Genomic DNA, 21380 nt, shown 5'->3' with positions numbered 1-21380 from the left:
TGCAGGCTGGGGCGCCAGGAGCCAGCCCGGCTGCCGGATTCCTGCCACATTCTGACAAAACAGATTGGTCTCTGGAATTCTTCAGGGAGAGGTAGGGAGGGAGGCAAACTTCAGTTTTCCCTGGCTCATCTTTAAAACTGAAATTGCATATAAACATAGGGAGAAAAAAAATCCTCAGCTCCACTCCAAAGAAAAATATATCCTCTTGGTCTTGAGACAAGAAAGCCAGCTCTGTTTCCCTGACTCTGTCACCAGCTGGAGCTAAGTGAAATGGGGTGTCTGTCTCCCTGACTCTGTCTCTCCTCAGCACCTACAAGAACCAACCAAAGACAAAGATGGGCAGGCCAGACAGACATGACACTCCCTCAGGGAGAGGGAGTATCTGAGAGCCAGCACAGCTCTTAGAGGGAGTGATGCAATGGGCTCATTCCACAGACAAGGAATCACCCAACCACCAGGCAGCAAAGAAAGGCATAACTGAGAGCTGAAATTCACATTTCATGACGCCACTCCCTTCAGAATCAAGGTGTGAGTGGTTGCACATACAACACTTGTGCATGGACATATTGTATGCATGTATGCTTATGTATGGATATGTGCATACATTGTGTCTGAACATGTGCATACTCATGTGGGTACACATGTACATCTGTGCATGCATGCCTTTGACTGGTACAGGTGCAGATACACATACATGTATGTGTCTGGGCAAATATACAGGTACACTGTAAACCATATAAAGGTATGTATACATACACACACATGGTGTAAGTGTATGAATGTGCACATGCAAGTGGTGTGCAAGTACACATGTGTGTATGAACAAGTGCACATGCACACACATGTGTAAATGTAAGTGCATTTTCATGGACATTCATGTCTATAAACAAGGAGAATATTGTAAACACTTGAATAAAAATACTCGTGTGTGTGTGTGTGTGTGTGTGTGTGTGTGAATATGTGTATGTATGAGTCCATGGGGGAGTGATGTACATGTGTGTTCATGCATACCTGTGAGGGCAGCAGGATAATTCAAGGAGACCAGCTCCCATCAGCACCTGCCAGGGCTACTCTGCAGCATGTACACTGCCCCAGGGTTCATCCAGAGACAGTCAGCCAAATCCCTTGGCAGAGGCCTGGCATGTAATTGAGGGCCCAGGACCCAACGTCCAGGCACTATATAACCCTGGCTGGACCAATCCCACCCTTCTAGGCATCATTCATTAGTATGTCTCTGAATACCCAGGATGCTTCACTTCATACGGCTTTCCTTCTGAGATGTACCAGGACCTCCCCAGCATGCCTCCACTTAGGGGTACAAACACACCCATTGCTGCCATTGTGGCCTGCCACCAGCTGTTCTGGAACACAGTCTTTGGGGGGGCACACACTGCTTGCCTGCCACAGAACAACCAGAAGCAGACTGTCTCTGGAAAAAGGGGCTCATCCAGTCTCTTTATAGTCCCTGCCATCCCAAGAGGCCTCAACACCTATCCCAAATGTAGCCAAGGGCTCCCAACCTAGGGGCTAAGACTCCTCAACTCTTACCTCTGGCTGCTGATCCCAGAGTGGAGGTGTGGTCAGCATCCCTACAGCCTGTACCATCCCCAAGGCCCACTGGCAAGGCCTCCAGATGCCCTGGCGAAGTTGACCCTGCACACTGTTCCCTCTGACTTTATGTCTTGTGTCTAGAGAGCCATCACTTGTAAGCATGAGGCTGTGCACAGTCGGTGCCTGAGATAGATACCCATTGTCCCTGCTGTTTCTCACAAGCGGGTTCCTCTCTGATCCCGGGAGGCTCACAGTGCTGCCTGCAGGAAGAGAAGTCATCTCTCTCCAATGCTTGTATCTGACCGGTGCCCACTTGCCCTTCTCATCTTCTTTTGGGTTTCCCCAGCTCCAGGACCAAGTCAGCCACTCCAGGGAGCTCACCTAGGAAGCATCCTGCCAGGAGGAGCACCCACATTCCTAAGGAGCACTCTGACCTAGGCAGCATCCACACACCTCCGTCCCTAGGGAGCATGGCCTAGGGACCTCCTTCCAGAAGCTTTCCTAGACAGACACGAACGTCCTCTCACTCAGGTGTTCTGATGATGGGGTTGTGGTATAGAGGCTTCCACACAAACCAGCTTAAGTTGTTCTGATCGGTGGCCCCCTGTTAGGGCCTCAGGAGAGGAAGCACCTTTTCAATAGCAGGGTGGCTCTTCCTCCCAGGTCACATTCTCAGATGACAGCACAAGGCACTTTGCTACTCCTGGGTGAGAAAGTGGCCAGGATGGGAATCGGGAATAATATCCTGCATGGGCACAGGACTCAGGTCAGGCCCATGGTCTGAACTGTTCGACTTCTGCTTGATCCAAGTTGGGCACCCCTAGCCTCAGGGTAGGCCCTGTTGATCCTCAAGGACTGCAGTGCTCCCAAGGAGGCTGCACTGTCTTCAAGGACTGCAGAGGACCAGACAAAGATTCCCCTACTGAGCTCAGGGAGAAGCAGCCACCAGAGCAGGCGTAAGTCCAGGAGCTCCAAGATCCTCGTGATGACTTTCTGGGCACCACAGCCTCTCTGCCAGTGGGTCGGCAGCTCCCCTCCTTTTCCCATCTATCTGACTGTGTAGGTAGAGGTACTGGCCAACCTTGATGGGGAGAATTGTCCTCCTTCAGTCCAAGCACAGAAATGTTAAGTCTGGGAATTCCACCTTGTCCACCTCCTCCATACCATAGAGCTCTGTCTCTGTAGACCTGGGGCTGTCTGGGGGCAGAGACCATTATCCAGCACTGAACTCGGGCCACGGGTCACAGGACCTCTGTGAAATGGACACATGAGATCTCCCCAACATTTGCTCGCACTTCCTTGAACCCTCTCTCACAAAATCGTCCAGCATGGGGCAGGTCAGTCCGGGAGTTTGTAAAAGGCAGTGATCTCCAGTGTCCCCTCCAGCTTTAAAACGCAGGGCCACACTACATATAGATTAAACTTCAACAATTGCTAACAATGGTATAGAGCTTGGGAGCCTGATCCGGGCCTCCACTGACACCGGTGTTATGATTCACGATCCCGCAGCGCTGGGAGGTGCGCAGAGGAGGGAACTGAGGCCGACTGAGGAGGTGGTTCAGCAGGGGTGCAGAGACCCCAAGCTCTACAGGAACGATGCACACAGGCGGTGTTGCATTCTCTGCCACGCTGCTACAAGCTCGCCCTCCAATCAGGCCGCGGACCCCGAGCCGGCCCCTTGTTGCACGAGTGTGTGCACGCCCGCGCGCTCCGTCGTTTGTAATCGAGTGAGGTGAAGGCTATGGTCTTAGAAAGAGCAGTCTTCTAGAACTCACCTCTCTGGCCAGCCCGCGCTCAGCCGGGCCCCGCAAGCTGCAGTCAGTCCTGGAGGGGGCGCCCTCACCGAGTGCGCGCCTTGCGCCGCCGCCTCGGGCTCCTCCCCGGCGCCGCCGGCAGGTTCGCCCAGGCGGCCGCGGGCTCCGGCTCCGGGCCCGCTCCCCCCGGGCCGGCGGCGGGCCTGCGGGGCGCCCCGCCCCGCTCCGTTGCGCCCTCCCCGCTGCGCAACTGGACTCAAGTTGGAAGCCGAGCCCGGGCGGTGGCACTTGCTCCAAGCGCACCGCGGCGGCGGCGGCGGCGGCGGAGACGCTGCACTGGCGAGCGGGGAGGGCGAGGCGGCGCCCGCACGGCCGAACGCGGACCACGGGGGGCGCCCGCACTCGGAGCAGCAGGAGGACAGCGGGTGTAGGCGCCTAGCCCGGCAAAGTAAAGTTGCAGTCGGAGGTTGGGCGCGGGGGCCCGGAAGAGAGGCAGCCCGCGCCCTGGCTCGCCTTAGCCCCAGCCAGGAGGATGGGAAGCAGATTGTCTGCGCTACCGCCTGCAGCCTGCAACCCAGTCCGGTACCCAGACCGTGAAGCAGCTAGCGTGCGCCAGCTTGGACACCGCATCTCCGTGGGCTGGCAGCCGGGGCGCTCCCACTGAACCCAGGCCGAGGGCGGGGCCGCGTGAGGACCCGGGACCTACCCCCTCCCTCCCCCCACCGCCGCGTCGCCGCGCTCTCCGGGCACCTCCAGTTCTGCACTTACGCGCGCGGCAGCTGCGGGGAGCCCGGCAGCCACGCTCTCCGGCGCGCCGCTCGCCCGCCGGGCCACCACGGCTGAGGGCCGGCTGCGGGGCTTCGCGGCCCCCAGCAGGCACGCCGGAGGAGCAGGCGGCGATGCGGACGCCGACCCTGGCTGGGGGGCGTCCGAGCTGCCGCGGCTGCGCCCCGGCTCCTGGCAGGACCGCGTAGCTTGCAGGAGGACCATGGCGTCCCCAGCGCTGGCCGCGGCGCTGGCTGTGGCGGCGGCTGAGGGCCCCAACGGGAGCGACGCGGGCGAATGGGGTAGCGGCGGGGGTGCCAACGCCTCGGGGACTGACTGGGGGCCGCCGCCGGGCCAGTACTCCGCAGGTGCCGTGGCGGGGCTGGCAGCCGTGGTGGGCTTCCTCATCGTTTTCACCGTGGTGGGCAACGTGCTCGTGGTGATCGCTGTGCTGACCAGCCGAGCGCTGCGCGCCCCGCAGAACCTCTTCCTGGTGTCTCTGGCCTCGGCTGACATACTAGTGGCCACACTGGTCATGCCCTTTTCGCTGGCCAATGAGCTCATGGCCTACTGGTACTTTGGGCAAGTGTGGTGTGGTGTGTACCTGGCCCTGGACGTGCTCTTCTGCACCTCGTCCATCGTTCACTTGTGTGCCATAAGCTTGGACCGCTACTGGTCGGTGACGCAGGCGGTAGAGTACAACCTGAAGCGCACGCCACGGCGTGTCAAGGCCACTATCGTGGCCGTGTGGCTCATTTCGGCTGTCATCTCCTTCCCTCCTCTCGTCTCGTTCTACCGCCGGTCCGACGGCGCCGCCTACCCGCAGTGCGGCCTCAACGATGAGACCTGGTACATCTTGTCCTCCTGCATAGGCTCCTTCTTCGCGCCCTGCCTCATCATGGGCCTGGTCTATGCACGCATCTACCGCGTGGCCAAGCTGCGCACGCGTACGCTCAGCGAGAAACGTACCCCCACCGGCCCCGACGGCGCGTCCCCGACCACAGAGAATGGGCTGGGCAAGGCAGCGGGGGAGAACGGGCATTGCGCGCCCCCGCGCACCGATGTGGAGCCGGATGAGAGCAGCGCGGCGGAGAGGCGGAGGCGCCGGGGCGCGCTACGCAGAGGAGGACGGCGGAGAGAGGGCGCCGAGGGGGACATGGGTAGTGCAGATGGCCCGGGACCGGGGCTGGCGGCCGAGCAGGGCGCTCGGGCGGCTTCTCGGTCTCCAGGTCCCGGAGGGCGCCTGTCGCGGGCAAGCTCGCGCTCCGTCGAGTTCTTCCTGTCTCGCCGGCGCCGGGCGCGCAGCAGCGTGTGCCGCCGCAAGGTGGCCCAGGCGCGTGAGAAGCGCTTCACCTTCGTTTTGGCGGTGGTAATGGGTGTGTTCGTACTGTGCTGGTTCCCCTTCTTCTTCAGCTACAGCCTGTATGGCATCTGCCGCGAGGCTTGCCAGTTGCCTGAACCGCTCTTTAAGTTTTTCTTCTGGATCGGCTACTGCAACAGTTCGCTCAACCCGGTCATCTACACCGTCTTCAATCAGGACTTCAGGCGCTCTTTCAAGCACATCCTCTTTCGAAGGAGGAGAAGGGGCTTCAGGCAGTGACCCTCAGGCTGGCTGGCACTGATCTTCTGGACAGCTCTGAACTAGGGCAGACAGAGGGACCAATCAGGCGTGACCTCTTCAGAGTTCCAGGAGTGGTCTGGAATTCAGGGCACAGAGTGGGATGTGACCAGCGGGAGCTGGGCGAGAGACAACTGGGCCTCCGGGAGTGGGGAGGAGACAGGGAGACCCCTTTGCCTTCCCATCTCAGCGCGTGGCTATGACTAGGTTGTGGATCCAGTTCCTGAGAGAGCTGTTGTGGAGTGTGGCTGAGAAGTTAGGGTTTTAGATGGCTGACAACTGCAGCAAGAAAGGACCCGTCCTCCCTACTCTGTGTTTCCTGTAAGCAAGGACTGACTTCCTATGACCTGAAAAGCGTCTGTCTGGGGGAGGAGAGAGGGTGCAGACAATCTCTGATTACTGAGAGTATTTGTTTGCCAAAAACACTGACAGCCAAAACAACAAAACCATTTTCTAAATAAACCTTTGTAATCTAAGTGTCAGGTGCATCCGTCAGTCCTTAAGCTAGGAGAAGGAACTCTCCAGACTGTCCCCTGAGTGTCCCACACAGGCACACACTAGGGTATAGCGTGCTCTGAGAGACAGGGCTCTCTTTCATGAGGAAGAAGGAGTCTCCTTAAATGGCTGAATGTTTTGGGTATATGCAAAGTGTATACTCAGAATTCTTTTCTGTAAGTGGCTAAGAGGCAAAGGAACGGAGGGGAGGGCCTCAAGCTGATTCCAAGTTTAGATTCTGTGGGGGGTATCATCCCCACATTCCATCGAGCTCTGCCCAAGTATTGCACTCAGAGCTCTGTGTACTTCTGTCAACCAGTATACTCTTTGGGTTGCCTCTGTAAGTAGGCAAGGTGGAGTGAGACCTGGCCCAAGAAGTCTTCCCCTACACATGGGGTGGCGTTGTGGCCAGATGCCTTTGCCTAGTTGCTGGGTGGTCAGAGTGAGCAGGACAGTCCCCAAGTATTGCTTCTGATTCAGAGCCAGGATCATTGTGGCCCAGAGCAAAGGGAACCTGTTGAGCAGGACAGGGTCTAGAGACCCCCAAGGACTTTTCCCCAGGGCCACCCACTTTTGTCTTTTGCTCAACTCTCAGCTCCCAGCATAAAATACTTTTGAGAGCCTCCTTGTCTCCAAGACAGGACCCCAAGAGCTCTAGTAGCCCCTGTGGCAAGCCCTGGCAGCTCCAGGATAGGTTGGGAGGAAGGTTCTTAGGACCTGGGCATGGGGTGGGAAACGTGCTTCTACACCGTGATCTAGTTCACTGCAGATGGGTAGGCTAGGGGGCCCTTGCCAGGATCCCTGCTGTGACTGCATAGCCAGTGTCCCCACCTGCATCAGTACTGTCCTCCCCAAGAGGTAGGGGTACCCAAGTCAGACACCAGAGCAGGCCCTTTCTGGCCCTCATGAAAGCAGTCTCTTGGAAAAAGAGTGTGCATGGGCGCACGTGCACGCACGCGCGCGCGCGCACACCCACACCCACACACACACACACACACAGCTGCTTGGCCTTTTCATCCACTACAGACACTCACCATATCCCACAGTGTCAGGGGTCTCAATCACTTCATGTGATGACACTTGCTGTGTTCTGGGCTTAGGCCCCAATGAGGAAGCTGAGCCTGGAGTGATGAGAGGAACAGAACTGACTAGCTAAAGTGGATCAGGGAGACCTCGGCTCTCTCTGGTACTGTGAAGAGAGAACTGTGTGAGATGCAAGTCTGGTCCAGATGCAGTCAGGGGTCTGGGGTGATACATAGTCACCAGCACAGTTGACCCCACTAGGGAGAGGACTGTGCCTAGGGATTCTCCTATGTGCTTCTAGAAAGATCTCCTGGGCCTAGGGCCTTAGAGTTGCTGCTGTAGAACCCACATTTCAGAGTACTCAAGAATAGAGCCCAGATTACTGATGAGATGGGGAGGCAGCCCCCATCCTCTGCACTCAGTAACCCCAGATCCAACCCAAGACACCTTTGTCTTAAGCAGAGCAGAGTAGCATTTTTAGATTCTGTGAATATTGCTACGGGCACATTTCATGAAGCTCAGAGAGGTGCATACATTTTGTCTGGGATCACACAGCTAGCTATTAGACCTAGGCAGGGTTTGGGTTCCCTGACTCAAAATTCAACCATAAAATCAAGCTTTCTAGACAGGCCTTCACCAATCCTTAGAATGTAGGGAATGGATTCCCACAGAGGAGGAATGGACCCAGGCAGGGACCAGCCATAGGAAAAGGCAGCTGTGGTTTAGGAAACTGAATCCTGGGGTTGTGGGTAGTAGAGGAGAGACATAACAGGAGATGACAGAGAAAGTCTGGGTGCCAGGTAGAGACCTCTTTGGTTTGTGGTGTTTGTGTGTGCAAGTGTGCAGGGGGTGGGGACTTTGAGTCCCTGGAGAATTAAATGTGTTGTCCCAGCAGCCAGAGCTGTCCTGTCATACAGACTGAGGTGGCCTGGAGCTGGTCATCTGTGAACTCCAAGGGCCTTGGGTACAGTAGGGGACAAGTCAGCCAGCCCAGAGGCAGCCTTCCTGGGAATTAGCTTTGAACACCGCTGGACCTCCACTGAGGCTGTCAACAAACCCTACTCTTTTTCCTTTCCTAATCCCAGAAATGATGCTCTAGACTCCAGCCTGTACCCCACACAGTGGGACAGCTGTGGGAGCTCTCAGGGTTGATGCCTGGAGAGGCAGCTAAGCAGCTGGTTAAACAGACCAGCCCGCTGCAGGGACACGATGCCTTGCTCGTGTCTCACATCTTCTGAGGGTGAGGCCGGGTGCTCACATTTTCCTAGGATGCCATGAGCCCTGATTATTCCCACATGCAGCCCTAGTGTATGGAGGAGGGGCCCCTGTGAGCTGTAGGCCAACAGCTCTATCCACTCCTGTGGTGGTCATGGTCTCTATGGTCCTGGCATTAATTGGCCTCTTCTATTTTCAGGTCTCTAACAAGCCAAAGTTGTCAGACTCTGTCTGTGGTTGAGGAGACTGAGGCCTAGAGGTGACTATGGCCCAGCCCCTTAGGTTGTGGAGGAGAGGAGCAGAAACTCCTCTAACTGCAGAGAGCCCAGATTCTAAGCCTTTAAACCTGCTCTATGGGTGACATCAGACTTGACCCTGGGCCTCACAATAGAGGTTTCACAGCCTCCAGAAGAGTTCGGACAAGATGAACTGAAGTCACCCCAGCAAGGTGGAGGAGGTCAGGCCCTGAATGCAGGATGCTGCCCTAAGCATAGGGTTCTCATGTCCCCCTGCCTGCCCCAGCCTGCAGCACACATAGACACGTGTGAGTATATTTAACCCGGATGCAGACGTTCAATCGGTGGAAAGGGAAAAGATAATCCGGATATCCCCTTACAGTTCAGGACGGAATCCAAAAGAACTCGGGATTGCTAATGCTTATCCAAAGCAGCTCAGATCTCTGAAGCCCCCCAGGGTGGGGGCGGAGGATGGGAGGCACGTTGCCGGAGCACCTGATGGCAAGAAGGCCGCCCTTTCTGGAGTGCTGGCAGTGGTTGTGTTTTTATGTCTAATCTGTGGGCTGGGCTCAGATAGCCCAGCCAGTGTCGTTTCAAAACACAGAGTGCCTGCAGGTCTGTCTCGAGCCTGGTTGGGGAGCTGTGGCCTTTTGTCCAGTTACACAGCAGCTTCATGGACCTGTGATAGCCCCATATGTGAGGATGAGCAAAGGAGATGGTACCCCAGTGTTGTGGCCAGCACTACAGCATCTGTTTGTACTCCAGCCCACACATTCCCCTTAGCTGGGGACACCTCCCATCCATCCCTGGGTGTATCTCAGGGGCAGTGCCTGGGTGTGGGGTGGGGATTTCATGGATGGCAGATAGGGCCCTTGGAACTGAGGGACAGAGAGACAAAGTGGTAAGGGCCTGTCTCCACCGCCAAAAGAGGGTCTGAGATGGACCTGTGGTTCCCACTAGGCCTCCTCCTGCTTTGCACCCAGTGTAATAAGGGCATAATTCCCCCTTCGCCACTTCCTACCAAGGTAGAGCAGGGGGCGAAAGGGCCAGGGTGCCTCCAGCAGGGTGCAGCGCAGCCCTCTGAAGTCAGCCCGGGCAGCCGGGTCAGCTGCAGACTCTGGGCCAAAAGCGAGCCCTGGGGACCAAAAATGTATTTCTTTCCTGCCAAGAGGATTTGTGGCTGCTCACAGTAAAAGCCCCAGGACAATGGGATCATTATGGTCAAGATAAGGAATCAGTCCACTCAGGGCAGAGAGAATGCTGGGTAGTGAGCCTGATGGAAGGCATCCTGCCCTCAGGTCTGAACACAAACCAGGCCCAAAGCTGCCTGGCAGCCATGGGGTGAAAAGAAACAGGATACGCACACAGTTATTGATGTGGGGTTGACAGAAAAAGCTGGAGACCAGGAAGTCTGCAGCATATGACCTCCTCAAATGGGGAGAATATGCTCCCAGAAAGGGTTTTCAGATACCTCAGAGAACCCCCAAGCACTTGGATCACTGTACCAGCCCAGTCTCCAGGCCCAGTCTCCATCAGCAACCACAGGCCCCAAGTGTGAGAGTCAGGGACACTGAGAGTCAGCAGCCATGCTTGAAACTGTGGCCACATAGCTGTGTGGCCTCCATACTCCCACAACATGAGCACCAAGGCTGCCAGAACAAAGAACTTTCAGACTATTCCCGGCTGGCTCCCATGGCCCAGGACAAATCCGCATAAGAAGAGTCCCTTCTCATGCTCTTTCCTGCCCCTCCCTGTTACCCCTGACTGCCCCCTGCCCTTGGTGACTAGTGCTCGGCCTATGTCACACCTGTTCTTACACCTACGTCTACTGGGCTCACCTGGCTACCTTACCTCCAGAGAGGCTCTCTGAGGCTAGGCTAGCCACTGGCCTGTCTCCCAGGGCAGGCATCGGGTCTGTGCTGATGGCTGAGCGGGTCACAGCAAATGGTTGAAGAGCTTGCAGCATCAAGAGACCCAGGCTCTGCCTCACTCCTCTGATGCAGCAGGGGGTTTCTACTTTGAGTGCAGGCCCGGCTGCTGCCTCCGGCTGTTCAGATATTGGTGGGCGGGTTTCTCCCCCATTTGATCAGCTCCTACTGACTAACTTTCAAAGAAGGTTGCAGCACAGGAGCTGGCCTGCTTGCTGAGCAGGAGGATAGGGATGCCTACCCAGGCTGTCCGCTGCAGACCCTCCCCATTTCTCCAAGGGCATTAGGGAGGAGGACCTAAAAGACAAGTGACAAAGAATAGGCTTGTCACGCCTCTGTGTCTGCCTCTTACACCCCAACAAGAATGCCTGTTTAACAGACATGAAAACTGAGCTCAAGGTGGGAAGCCAGATGCCGGCCATGGCCCTGATGCTCTACCACTCTGCCCCTGTCAGCATACCGTCCTAACGGCCACCACTGTCAGCTTCAGTTTTGAGTTGAGCAAATTGACTTGGAGTATTGAGGGATTCAAATCGTGTTTGGTGGATAGAACCCATGCTGCCCTGCCTGGCCATCTCCTCCACTCCTGTATCAAACAATACTTAGATTAAAGGTTATGTCAGTGCCCAAGACCTGCATGCCACTCCAATTGCTTCATTATCCATGACTTAATCCACAAACTGACCCTCAGCGCGTCTGTAGGAACTGCTTCAGGTCGGCACCCATGGCAATGTGAACGCAGCCTGCTTTGTGTTTGGCACGTCGTCTTAGAAACGACTCTGAACAATGAGGTAGCTTTTAAGATCACCCCACCCAGGATATAAAATGCCAAAATGTTTGTGGTGAAAAATAATTCAGTTACCGGTTTCCTACTGGGTGCTGCCATCACAAATCGAATTGGAAGCAAAATCAGCCCTCTTTGAATTGGTTCAAATGAAGCTGTTATTCAAAATTGATTGTTGTTTTTGCCTCCGTAAGGATTCAATAGGAGGCAAAACAATAGAGTGATTATCTCACTTTGGTATCGATAAATAAGGGCCCTGGCTAGACAGCCACAGCTCAATAGCCAAAGGTGGGTCTGCCCTCTGGGCAGAGGGGAACTGGAAAGGGCCTGTCCATAAGGGACTCCAGGCTTGTGCCCACAGACAGCAAAAGAGGGACTGCCATTCATCTTTCCTGAGCATGATCAGAGGCATCTACTTCAGGGCCTGGGCACAAATGATGATGGGTGGGGGATGGGCAGGCAATCCCTTTATCACTCAGCACTGGGATAGGTTTTGAAGTTGCTATAGCTGACCATACGGTGTAACTTTGGGTTCCTGGAGCCACCGATGCAGGAATGGAACCTGATTCAACTATGGCTTGCACCGAGCCTTGCTTTTCATCCCTTCAGCAGTGGACCCGAGAAGAAAAAAACACATTATCCTGTGTCAGGCTTGGATGAAGACATAGAGTCACCAACAATCTGGTGATTGTGAGTTACAGAGCCTGAGCTTGCCTGGGCCTAAGTCCTCAGGCGACTCTGCTCCTGGCTTTGAGAGAAACACTCTCAGGCCTGGGGTATTGGCTTCCTTGGCTTCTAGTGTCCCATCCCACTTCATCTCACCCCAAGCCCCAAATGAGCTGTGTCCAGTAGGTATTTTATAAATGTCAGAAGCACCATGTATGAATGTGTGAGAGGTCCAGGCTGCCCCAGAACCTGCCATCAGACTTGGGGGTCATAACAGAGCCTCGTAGCTCTTCTACCCAACTCCCAATTCACTGAGAGGAGCGATGGAGGCCAGACTTCAGGTCTGGGACCATGTGGAACTAGCACCCGCAGAAAGAACATTCTCTCAAATTTCTGCTCTGCCCTCAGGCAGCTTCCAGCACCCCAGGGTGTGCTTACACATACGGACAACTACAGTGTAAAGCATCAAGCATATACTGAGGAAACTGATGTTTGGAGAGTCTTGTCTAAGGATGTCTCCATGCCACGGTTGCTCCCTATCTCAAGTCTCTCCTGTCATGAGAGTTTATTACTCATTGAAATACCCAACCTCACAGGAGTGCGCCCTGGGTAAGCGCCCTGTTTCAAGATGGAACAACGCCTCCTAGACCTCAGCCTTGGGTTTTCAGAGGAAGCTGGGTGTGTTCTTAGGACAACAGGAAGTCCATCCAAATTGCCTGTGCATCATTCTTCTTCCTTTGACTGGTGTTCCTCAACACTGTACCCATGAAACTGTCCCCATCATGTCAACACTGTACCCATGAAACTGTCCCCATCATGTCAACACTGTACCCATGAAACTGTCCCCATCATGTCACCTGGGATCCCGCAGACAACAAGGAGACCAAGACCGATCAGCTCAGGTCCCAGTGGATGAACAGCAGGAGAAGACACTGACCACTATTGGAGTCACCTGGACATGGGGGATGGGATACCTTGGGTCACAGTGACATGGCCTCCTGAGGTTAAAAAAATGGAGTTATGGGCTTTAGCAGTGGCTTCCTGGACTCTGTGGAAGGCTAACAAACCATACTGTGTGGCTATCTGACTCACTCACAAGCCCTTACTGAAAGTTTCCTGCCCATTGCTTCAGGACACCTAGCCCAGCTGGGGCCTGCCATTGCCTTTGTCCAACCTTACCTCTGCAGGTAGAAACATCTGCCCATCGATAGTGTCATCCAACCTTCTTTAACTCTGCCAGTGTTCATCTATCTGGTCCTGTATGTCCCTGTCACAGGAAGCAAGCCTGAGTCACCAATCCAGAGCAGGAATAGGTTCCAGACTTGGGCCAGGGATATTTCAGGAGGCTCAGCCAGGGCGGATGTCTGACTTGTCCAGGTCACCCAGTTGCAAGGTGACAGGGTTTTGCATAACTTGAAAATTAGGAGCCAGGCATTAGTGGTGCACAACTTTAATACCAGCACTCAGGAGGCAGAGGCAGGTGAATCTCTGTGGGTTCAAGACCAGCCTAGTCTACAGCTTCCAAAACCACAGAGAAACCCTGTCTTGGGGAAAAGAAAGAAAGAAAAAAGAAAGGACGGAGGTAGGGAAGGAGAGAGAGAGAAAGGAAGGAAGGAAGGAAGGAAGGAAGGAAGGAAGGAAAGAAGAAGAAAATCAGGGCAAGGAACTAGCATACTCCTTCCTATCATGCTGCCTCAGAGTTGAGGGGCATAGCTTTACCAAACTTGGGACATGAGATGGCTCCACTGATTGGCAAAGTCCAGATACTGCAGGTGAGTCCATCTCCTGGCTCCTCCAGAGGACACTCTTTCCATGCTCCTATCCTATATCCTTGGGAGGAAGTGGCCATCATGCGTGGCGTGGTAGCAGGGCCAAGCTGGGGTGCTGTCTCCCAGAGGCAGGTCCTAAGTGAGGGAAGCGGCGTGGATACCCTGGAGAAGCATGCGTCTTTTGTGCCTGTCAGCCATGTGGAATGTTGCTTCGTGATACCCCATGTGTGTGACCCTTGGGAGCTTTCTGTTGTGCTTTTTTTTAATGTTTATAAAAGCCTGGTTAATAAAGGAAAACACCTGGAAAGCACCCCCAAATTCATAGATTGATAAATGGATCAAACACTAGCGTATCCAAACTAGCTGCTAAGGCTCACTACAGAGAAGAACATGCTGTAGATTACACGCACACAGGAAAAGCAGTAGCCTGGCCTGAAGGGCTGTGTGAGCTCTGACTTTTGTTACATGGCATTTTACTCAAGAGATTTTAGTCTTTACAGCCGTTTGGGTTCACAGCAAATAAACAGAAAGTACAGCTGCCATATGCCCCTCGCCATGACTGAATGTCTCCATCTGTAAATGAAGGTACTCTGGGGATCCAACAGGGAGAGTGGGTGTGTCCTCGTGGTAGTGGGTGTGGGAAAGTTTTATCAGCTCTAGAGTGTGTCTACCTGGCCAAGACTCCTTATCAGAGTCTCAATAAGCCCTTACAGGCAGTGGTTAATTGTCCTGCTCACTAGGCTTGCAGATGGTGGGAGAAACTGGCCCTTATCCAACTCAGAAGGTTCTGGAAAAGTGCCTCAGTCTCATTGCTCAGAGCTGAGGAGGGATCCTCTCAACCTGACCTGGTCTCCCAAGAGGCCTGTCATCTGTTCTGTAATGATGGAAAACTACTAGCCTGTCCAGGAGCTGTTATCTACCATCAGTGTGCTAGAGAGGAGAGTGCTTGGGGCCAGGAGAGCTGGCAATACCACGAGCCTCCTTTCTGCTCCCAGAGAATGGAGGGGCCATGTTGTGCCATGGTCCCAGATGCTCTACAATCTCTAAGGCTCCCCACCCATCATGGAGCCTAGAACAATACAGCCTGTCCTGTATTGGGGATGGGGCATCTAGTCCTGCTCTCCCATTCTGCACCCTCAGCAGAATCCTCCCCGCAGCAGCTCTATCTTGAGTGTTTATGGAGCAGAGAAGGCTTTCCTCTGACATACCCTTGCAGAGCTCCAAGGGCACCTTATATCCTTGGAGACTAAGATGAGGATGGGGAATACCAGGACCCAGCCCCGTGGGGTAGGCTGAGGTAGTTGCACCTGAGTGGAGCAACCCTGCTCCTCCTATAGATCTGCACATGGCCCTGATGAACACACACACTCTTCTGCATTTAGAGCTCAGCCATTCGCAATAGTTGGGGGCCTCTGCAGCCTTCGTAGACAAGAGACTGTTCTGGGCCTGGAGGACAGGGGAGGAGGGTGTCTGCCTGTCCTCACCCTGGGCAGTATGCTGGACCTCCTCTGTCAGGATCTGGTCATGCAGTGAACGTGTAGCTGATTTTCGGGCTGGACCGGACTTTAGTGTTAGTCACAGGCAGCAGACATCCACTAGAGGCCTTGTATGTGCATTCGGGGGCTGGGGGTGGACGGAGTAGAAGGAAACCCCAATATGTCACCCCAAATGTGCTGTTTGACATGAACATTTCTGAGCTGAGGCAGTTATAAAACAGCAAAGGCAGGAAGTTCTCCTCTCTCTCTCCCTCTCTCTCTCTCTCTCTCAACCCCTCTCCCTCTTTGACCCCTTTCTCTTAATAAATTCTCTCTCTTAGCAAACAGTACTTGTCAGCCCAGAGAAGCTGCCCAGCAGGAGCCACTCTGGAAACCCACAGCAACTTCCTTCTGTCCTGTCCCTTCTCTGAGCCCTCTGGGAAGGTCTGTGCAAGCTGAATTTGTAAGCTGCTGATGAGAGTGGCTGAGTGACAGCCTTGTGCTGTTTCATCTCATGCTTCTGCTCCTGGTTGTTTGGTCCTGGGAATTTGCTGCTTGTTGGATGAGGGTCGAGAAGTTATATGCACTTGGTAGTAGGACAACCACTGAACGATGTCTCAAACCCAATATTCCCAACTACCGTCATGTCCCAACATGCAGCAGCCCCAGATAGGAAAGCTGGGGTGGGAGAGGTACACTTTCCTGCTTCTGGCAGTTGACCAGCTGTAGCTTGATATTACAGCTCAGCACTTATGAAAAGGGGCCCAGATTCAATCCCACCTGAGCCAATAGGCTAAGAAGCAGAGAGAGGCTTTTTCCACCTGGGACCCAGGGTGGGAAGGAACATGGCTCTCTACTAGGGAGTCTGAAGCCCTGATTTCAGAAGCTGTGGCCTGGTTTCTGCCTGGATCCTTATTTCTTGTGGCTTCTTGTATCATTTCCCTCCAGGGGACTCTCTTCCTGCTGCCTGGGCTCAGCACTGTCCAGGCCAGAGGTCTGCACTTCTGTCCTTCTGAAACCCTGCCTCATCCTGTCATCAATAGAGATAAGCAGTAGTAGAGCTTGGAGAGACGGCTGCTCCGAGGGTCTGATTTTGGGTGGAGATATGTAACCAGACCTGCTCAATGACTTCAAAAGACCCAGAAGGTTCTTCCTCAGCCCATGCTACGTGGCTTCTAGGCAATGCTGTCCTCCATCCAGGCCACTGAGGTCCCACACTCAGCCCTGTCCCTTGTCACTGGCTTTTATTCAAGGATGGACTCTATTCTCAGTCTTATTCTCCATTAGTCTGAGGCACTGCTTGGCTCTGCACAGGTCTCCTGACCACATGGCCTGTCAGAGACCCCCACTGCCCACAATCTGGGACCCTATAGGCCACATGGCACCAGCCCCCAAGCTAGCCTGCAAACATCAGCTCCTGGAGACACCTGGTTCTCTGCAGCAATCCTGAGCTCTAAGCAATGGGAGCAATTTCAAATGCTGCGTCCTGGTGGGGCCATTAAAGCATAGCAGCCATGATCATTGGAGCCATTTCTCCTGAGCTTCTGACATGGGGAAGAAAAATCCCCAAATAAACCCGTCCCATAGCTGTTGCACTAAAATGTTGGCCCCTGCAAGGGTTCTTGCTCCTCAGATCCATGATTTCTCCTTCTCTGGGGGAAAGAGATCCTCACAGTCCCCACCACGCACCAGTAAACCTGTCGCTCTAATGAACAGCTTTCATTTTGAGCTCCATGAGGAGGTGCACACCGGGAGGCTGGTGGTGGTTAGTTGATTTGCAAAGTTAAGTCTCGCTAGCTCTCAGCTCTGGTGGAACTCAACGTGCCAGACACGGGCTTTTTTTGTTGTTGTTGCTGCTGTTTTGAACTAAGAAGGGGCTTTTTTTTTTTTTTAAAGGATTTATTTTTATTTTTTAATTTATGTTTGGGTGAGCATGTCTGTGTGTGAGTGTACTGCCCACAGGGGCCAGAAGAGGGAGTCAGATATCCCTGGAGCTGGAGTTCCAGGCAGTTGTAAGCAACCCAATGTGGGTGCTGGGAATCTGACTTGGGTGGGCCCTCTGCAAGAGCAGTTTGCCCTTTTAACCACCAAGCCACCTCTCCGGGCTCCTGGGAGGGAGTTTTTAAGATGTTGACATCTGTGCTGGTTTCTGTCTTATCTTCTTCCTTCAGAGCTCACATTAATGGGCACCCAGGTTCTCTTGAATGGCCCTGGTGAAAAGGCATTCACCGTTTCCCAGTCATCTCCACGCGCTTGCACAACTTGCTTCAGAGACTGAAAAGGAAGATGGGTTAGAACTGTGTCCATTTGCCCAGACAGTGAAGTTTTGCTGTGCTAGACCCTGTGCTAGTGGCAGAGGCTGCCTTTCAGAGAACAGGCCCACATGCCTGCTGCTATAGCGGTCAAACAGCTCCCTGATTTGTCATAGTTGTAATAAATCTGAGATGTGCGTGTGAGGGGTAGGTGAGGACTCGTCCAGAATCACCCAACTGGCTCAAGGAAACATGTCATGACACAGGCTGAGACCATGATCCCTAAGAGTACAGACCTCACCCTCCTCAGACGTGCCATTGAGTCCAAGGCTGAACTGGCTTCTCAGCCCCATGCTTCCTCGGTGTATAGGCATGTGCAGGAATAAGCAAGCAAAGCCATGATGCTCTTCAGGGCTACTGGAGCGCCAGCCTTTTATCGTCTCTCTCTCCCAGTCTTAGCCCAGCTCTGTTGCCAGGGTTACCCCAAACCGCCAGGAAGCTGAGCTGTGCTCTGGGCCATTTGAGTGGGGGGGAGGCCAGATGGAGCAGGCATGGGGCAGGTGCCACCATGCTCCGGGCCTCACCTGGAAAGTGAGGGAGGCAGACAGTAGCCTGGGGAAGGGACACTGGATGTTTTAGGTTAAAGCCCCCTGTTGAGTACAGGAAGCAAATTGCAGAGGGTTGGAGTCTGGGGCTGATGTATGCGGCAAGCACACAGGCCCCAGTGTCGGCATACAGACCCCATGGATGGGGACAGAAGCTGTGCCTCCTCATGGCTTCCATTGCAGCCACAGAAATGAGCAGTAAGAGCATTTCCGATGCTTTCCCAGCCCAGACAAAATCAATAGGCTCTGGAAATACAAGAACAGCTGACCTTTGAGATTTCTAGCAAACCCTGGCAAAGGGTGTGGTGGGGGCTGGTCCCTGGTGCTGAGGAGCACCAGCCATGGGATCTGCATTCTCACAGGATTGGGAGCTGGGTCCCGTGTGTCCTCTGAGCCTTATGAGCGTGCAGATTCCGGAAGGTTCTGTAGACTGAGATGCTGTTTCTATGGCTGCTTTATTGCTGTCTTAGCTCTGAACTGCTCTAGAAAAGCCTGCAGCAGCCGCAGACAGGGACAGGCAAATCCTGTATTAATGGGAAAGCCAGCCCCATAGAAGGAGGGAGACCAGGGTTTGATGCCCAGCTACTTGGACCTGACTGGGTCCACTCTGCCTTACCTGCTGGGCCTGGCTCCGATGTCTGCCCCAGGCTCTCCAGCTGGACTGCACATCCTCATGGACCCCAGGGATCCTGGCCCTTGTGTGGAAGCCTACTTCATTCTCAATCATCTACTGTAACACTACTGTGTTACATCTACTGTAACATCTACTGTGAGTTGTGCTGGGCATGGTAGCAGATGGGCAGGGGGCACCTCTGTCTGAGCTCTAATGACAGGACTCTGGGAGGAGGGATGGGGAAGAGTCACATGCCACTCAGCCTTAGGGTAAACAGCTGAGGAGAGGAGAGGAAGGTAACAAAGATCACAGAGTCCTATGGGCCACCTGATTGATTCTTTTTCTGGGGTGGCTGGCTCCCTCCTCGGGGAAGAACAGAGGTCCTGGCACCCAGGCCAAACATCTCAGACCTCAAAGAGGCTTTCAGAGTTAAGGGCTGAAGTTTAGAGTAACTGCAGATAATCTAGTTACCTCCACATAGATGCCCTGTATCCCCTTCACCCAGGTGTCATGGACTCCCTCCACACAGGTGTCCTGGGACCCCTCCACACAGGTGTCCTAGGCCCTCTCCAACCAGGTGTCCTGCAGCCCCTCTACCCCGATGTCCTGGAGCATGTCCACCCAGACAGCCCGACATGGAATGATTCCCAGGCTGTCTGGTTCTGGGTGAATGTCCAGTTGTGGCATTTCTCATCCATGCCTGGCCCCTTTCCACCAAGACACTCCATGTGCCAGCTGGCTGTCTGGGAAGTAGATTTCTGGAAGTCCAAGCAGAAGGAGAACTGATGGGGGACAGATGGGACCAGAAAGGGGCTCGGGAGCTGCCTTGGAGCTCTTTGCTGCTCTACACAGAGAACGGGAACGTCCACTGTATGCGGCTCACCCACCCCAGGCATAGTGGGTAGAGAACCATGGGGACAGTCTGGGCCTCCTGCAAGTGTCTGTAGAGGCTGCAGATCAAGTTACCTGGCTAGTCTCCAAGAGTTTATGCCATCCACACCACAGTGCAGTCTCTCCCCCTTCACCACCCCCGCCACGCCTGCCACACACGCTCAGGATGGCTGGGTCTCTGACCCACAGGCAAGAAGACTGGACCAGTGGAGACAATGCAGTTGGGGTCACCAGCCCATTCTGACGATGTCATCTCAGCCACCTTCGGCTTGGCTGCCCCCAAAAGCAGCAGAAATCTCCTGTCCTCAACAGCGGACCTCTGCCTTTCATCTAAACTTGTGGGATTATGGCATACATTAGTTTTATGTTCATGAAAGGAAAGGAGCGGATAGCATGTTGTGTGCCCAAGAATACCCTCTGAGAGATCCTATCAGCCTCTAGGCCTCTAGGGTACGTGAACTGTGAGTGATGAGCTGTACTGATGTGCAACTAACCTAAAATGACTTCATTTCCATGAGGGTCTGCTCTTACATTAAGCACACTGTGGCTTTAGACAGATGTAGTCACTTGAGTCTACCTTTCTAGTATCATACAGAATGGTGTCACTGCCCCAAATTCTCTGGGCACTGCCTACCTCTCGCCTTCTTATTGCCTCTGTAGCTTGCCGTTTCCAGAATGTTCTGTGGCCTTTTCACATGGGCTTCCTATCTTTGCATCTCAACTCACCCTGTGCTTACTTGCTTGTCTGTGAAAGGATGCCAGATTCACAGGACCTTCAGGTGACAGCACGCTGCAGCACAGAGCCTTGGGAGTCCTGCCCTGAGGTGACACTAAGAGGGAGATGGAACCACAGTGTATCTGCTGATGGAAAGTTCTGAAAAGAGGCAGCTTGAACTGTGTGGGGTCCAAGGGGGTTTCTAAGTGTCAGGAGCTGGTAGAACTGGAGAGAGGGGGAGGGCAAGACATAGAGAAAAGAGCCTAGGGAGCCCCTGGCTATGGAGGACCACGGTGGTCTATGGAGGTACATTAAAGATGGAAATGGTTCAGCCATACAGTGCAGGCACCCAGAGCTACAGCAGGAGGGGCAGAGGATCCTCTAGAGAGATGTGGGCAAATATGGGCTTTGCTTTCCAAGGGGCAGGTGAAGCAATGCAGAGCCCAAGAGGGACCACAAGGGATGAGGGGGAGGGTAGGGAAAATATGCAATGGCTTTGTCTGGATCCCACCAGTCCCACTGTCCCTCCAGGGCTCTGGGAAGGTACCTCAACAGCCTATAGATGATACCATAGCCTTATCTAGAGTGTATGCTGTGTGTGTTTGTCCCGTCCCACAGGAGAGCAGGACACCTGGGAGTTTCCAGTGTGTCCTTGACTCTGTTGGGGGTTTATTGTCAGATCCATGACAGAGCTGGGCTTTCCAGGTTGCAGTGTGGCTAGTCACACTCCCAACGCTGGTAAGGAACAGCTTGGTTAGGACCTGAGGAGATGCTGGCAGTGTGCTGGGGCTCAGCTTGGAGGGTTACGGAGGAGCAGCCTGGCCTCTGTCTCTTCTGTCTTCCTACCCTGCTAGGCCACTTCCGTTCACTTCTGTCCCTGTTACGAGCTGAATGGTAGTTCCTGCATCTGCGTGACCTGATCAGAAAGCAGCATCTCTCCAGAAGCAGAGTGTACATGATGACACACCAGAGCAGGATGGTCCAGGGTCCAGGATGCTGTCCCAAAGGAAGCAGCTGGACAGATG

General features: G+C 54.1%; 1 protein-coding gene across 1 annotated transcript; it reads left to right on the top strand.

The window, feature by feature from the left end:
- The first annotated feature begins 3618 nt into the window (after positions 1 to 3618).
- Adra2c (adrenoceptor alpha 2C) lies at positions 3619 to 6164 on the top strand. The gene has a single exon (XM_051200291.1). The coding sequence runs from the start codon at positions 4294 to 4296 to the stop codon at positions 5668 to 5670; it is 1377 nt and encodes a 458-aa protein (XP_051056248.1). The 5' UTR covers positions 3619 to 4293; the 3' UTR covers positions 5671 to 6164.
- The last annotated feature ends 15216 nt before the right edge of the window (positions 6165 to 21380 follow it).

The sequence above is a fragment of the Phodopus roborovskii genome, unplaced genomic scaffold (assembly GCF_943737965.1).
Source record: "Phodopus roborovskii unplaced genomic scaffold, PHOROB, whole genome shotgun sequence".
Taxonomy (NCBI): domain Eukaryota; kingdom Metazoa; phylum Chordata; class Mammalia; order Rodentia; family Cricetidae; genus Phodopus; species Phodopus roborovskii.
Note: the sequence above shows the minus strand (reverse complement) of the source record. Positions and strands in the feature narration are given on the sequence as shown.

What these genes read in the sequence shown, in the direction of transcription:
- Adra2c (XM_051200291.1), top strand. Translation starts at nt 4,294, where the DNA reads ATGGCGTCCCCAGCGCTGGCCGCGGCGCTGGCTGTGGCGGCGGCTGAG.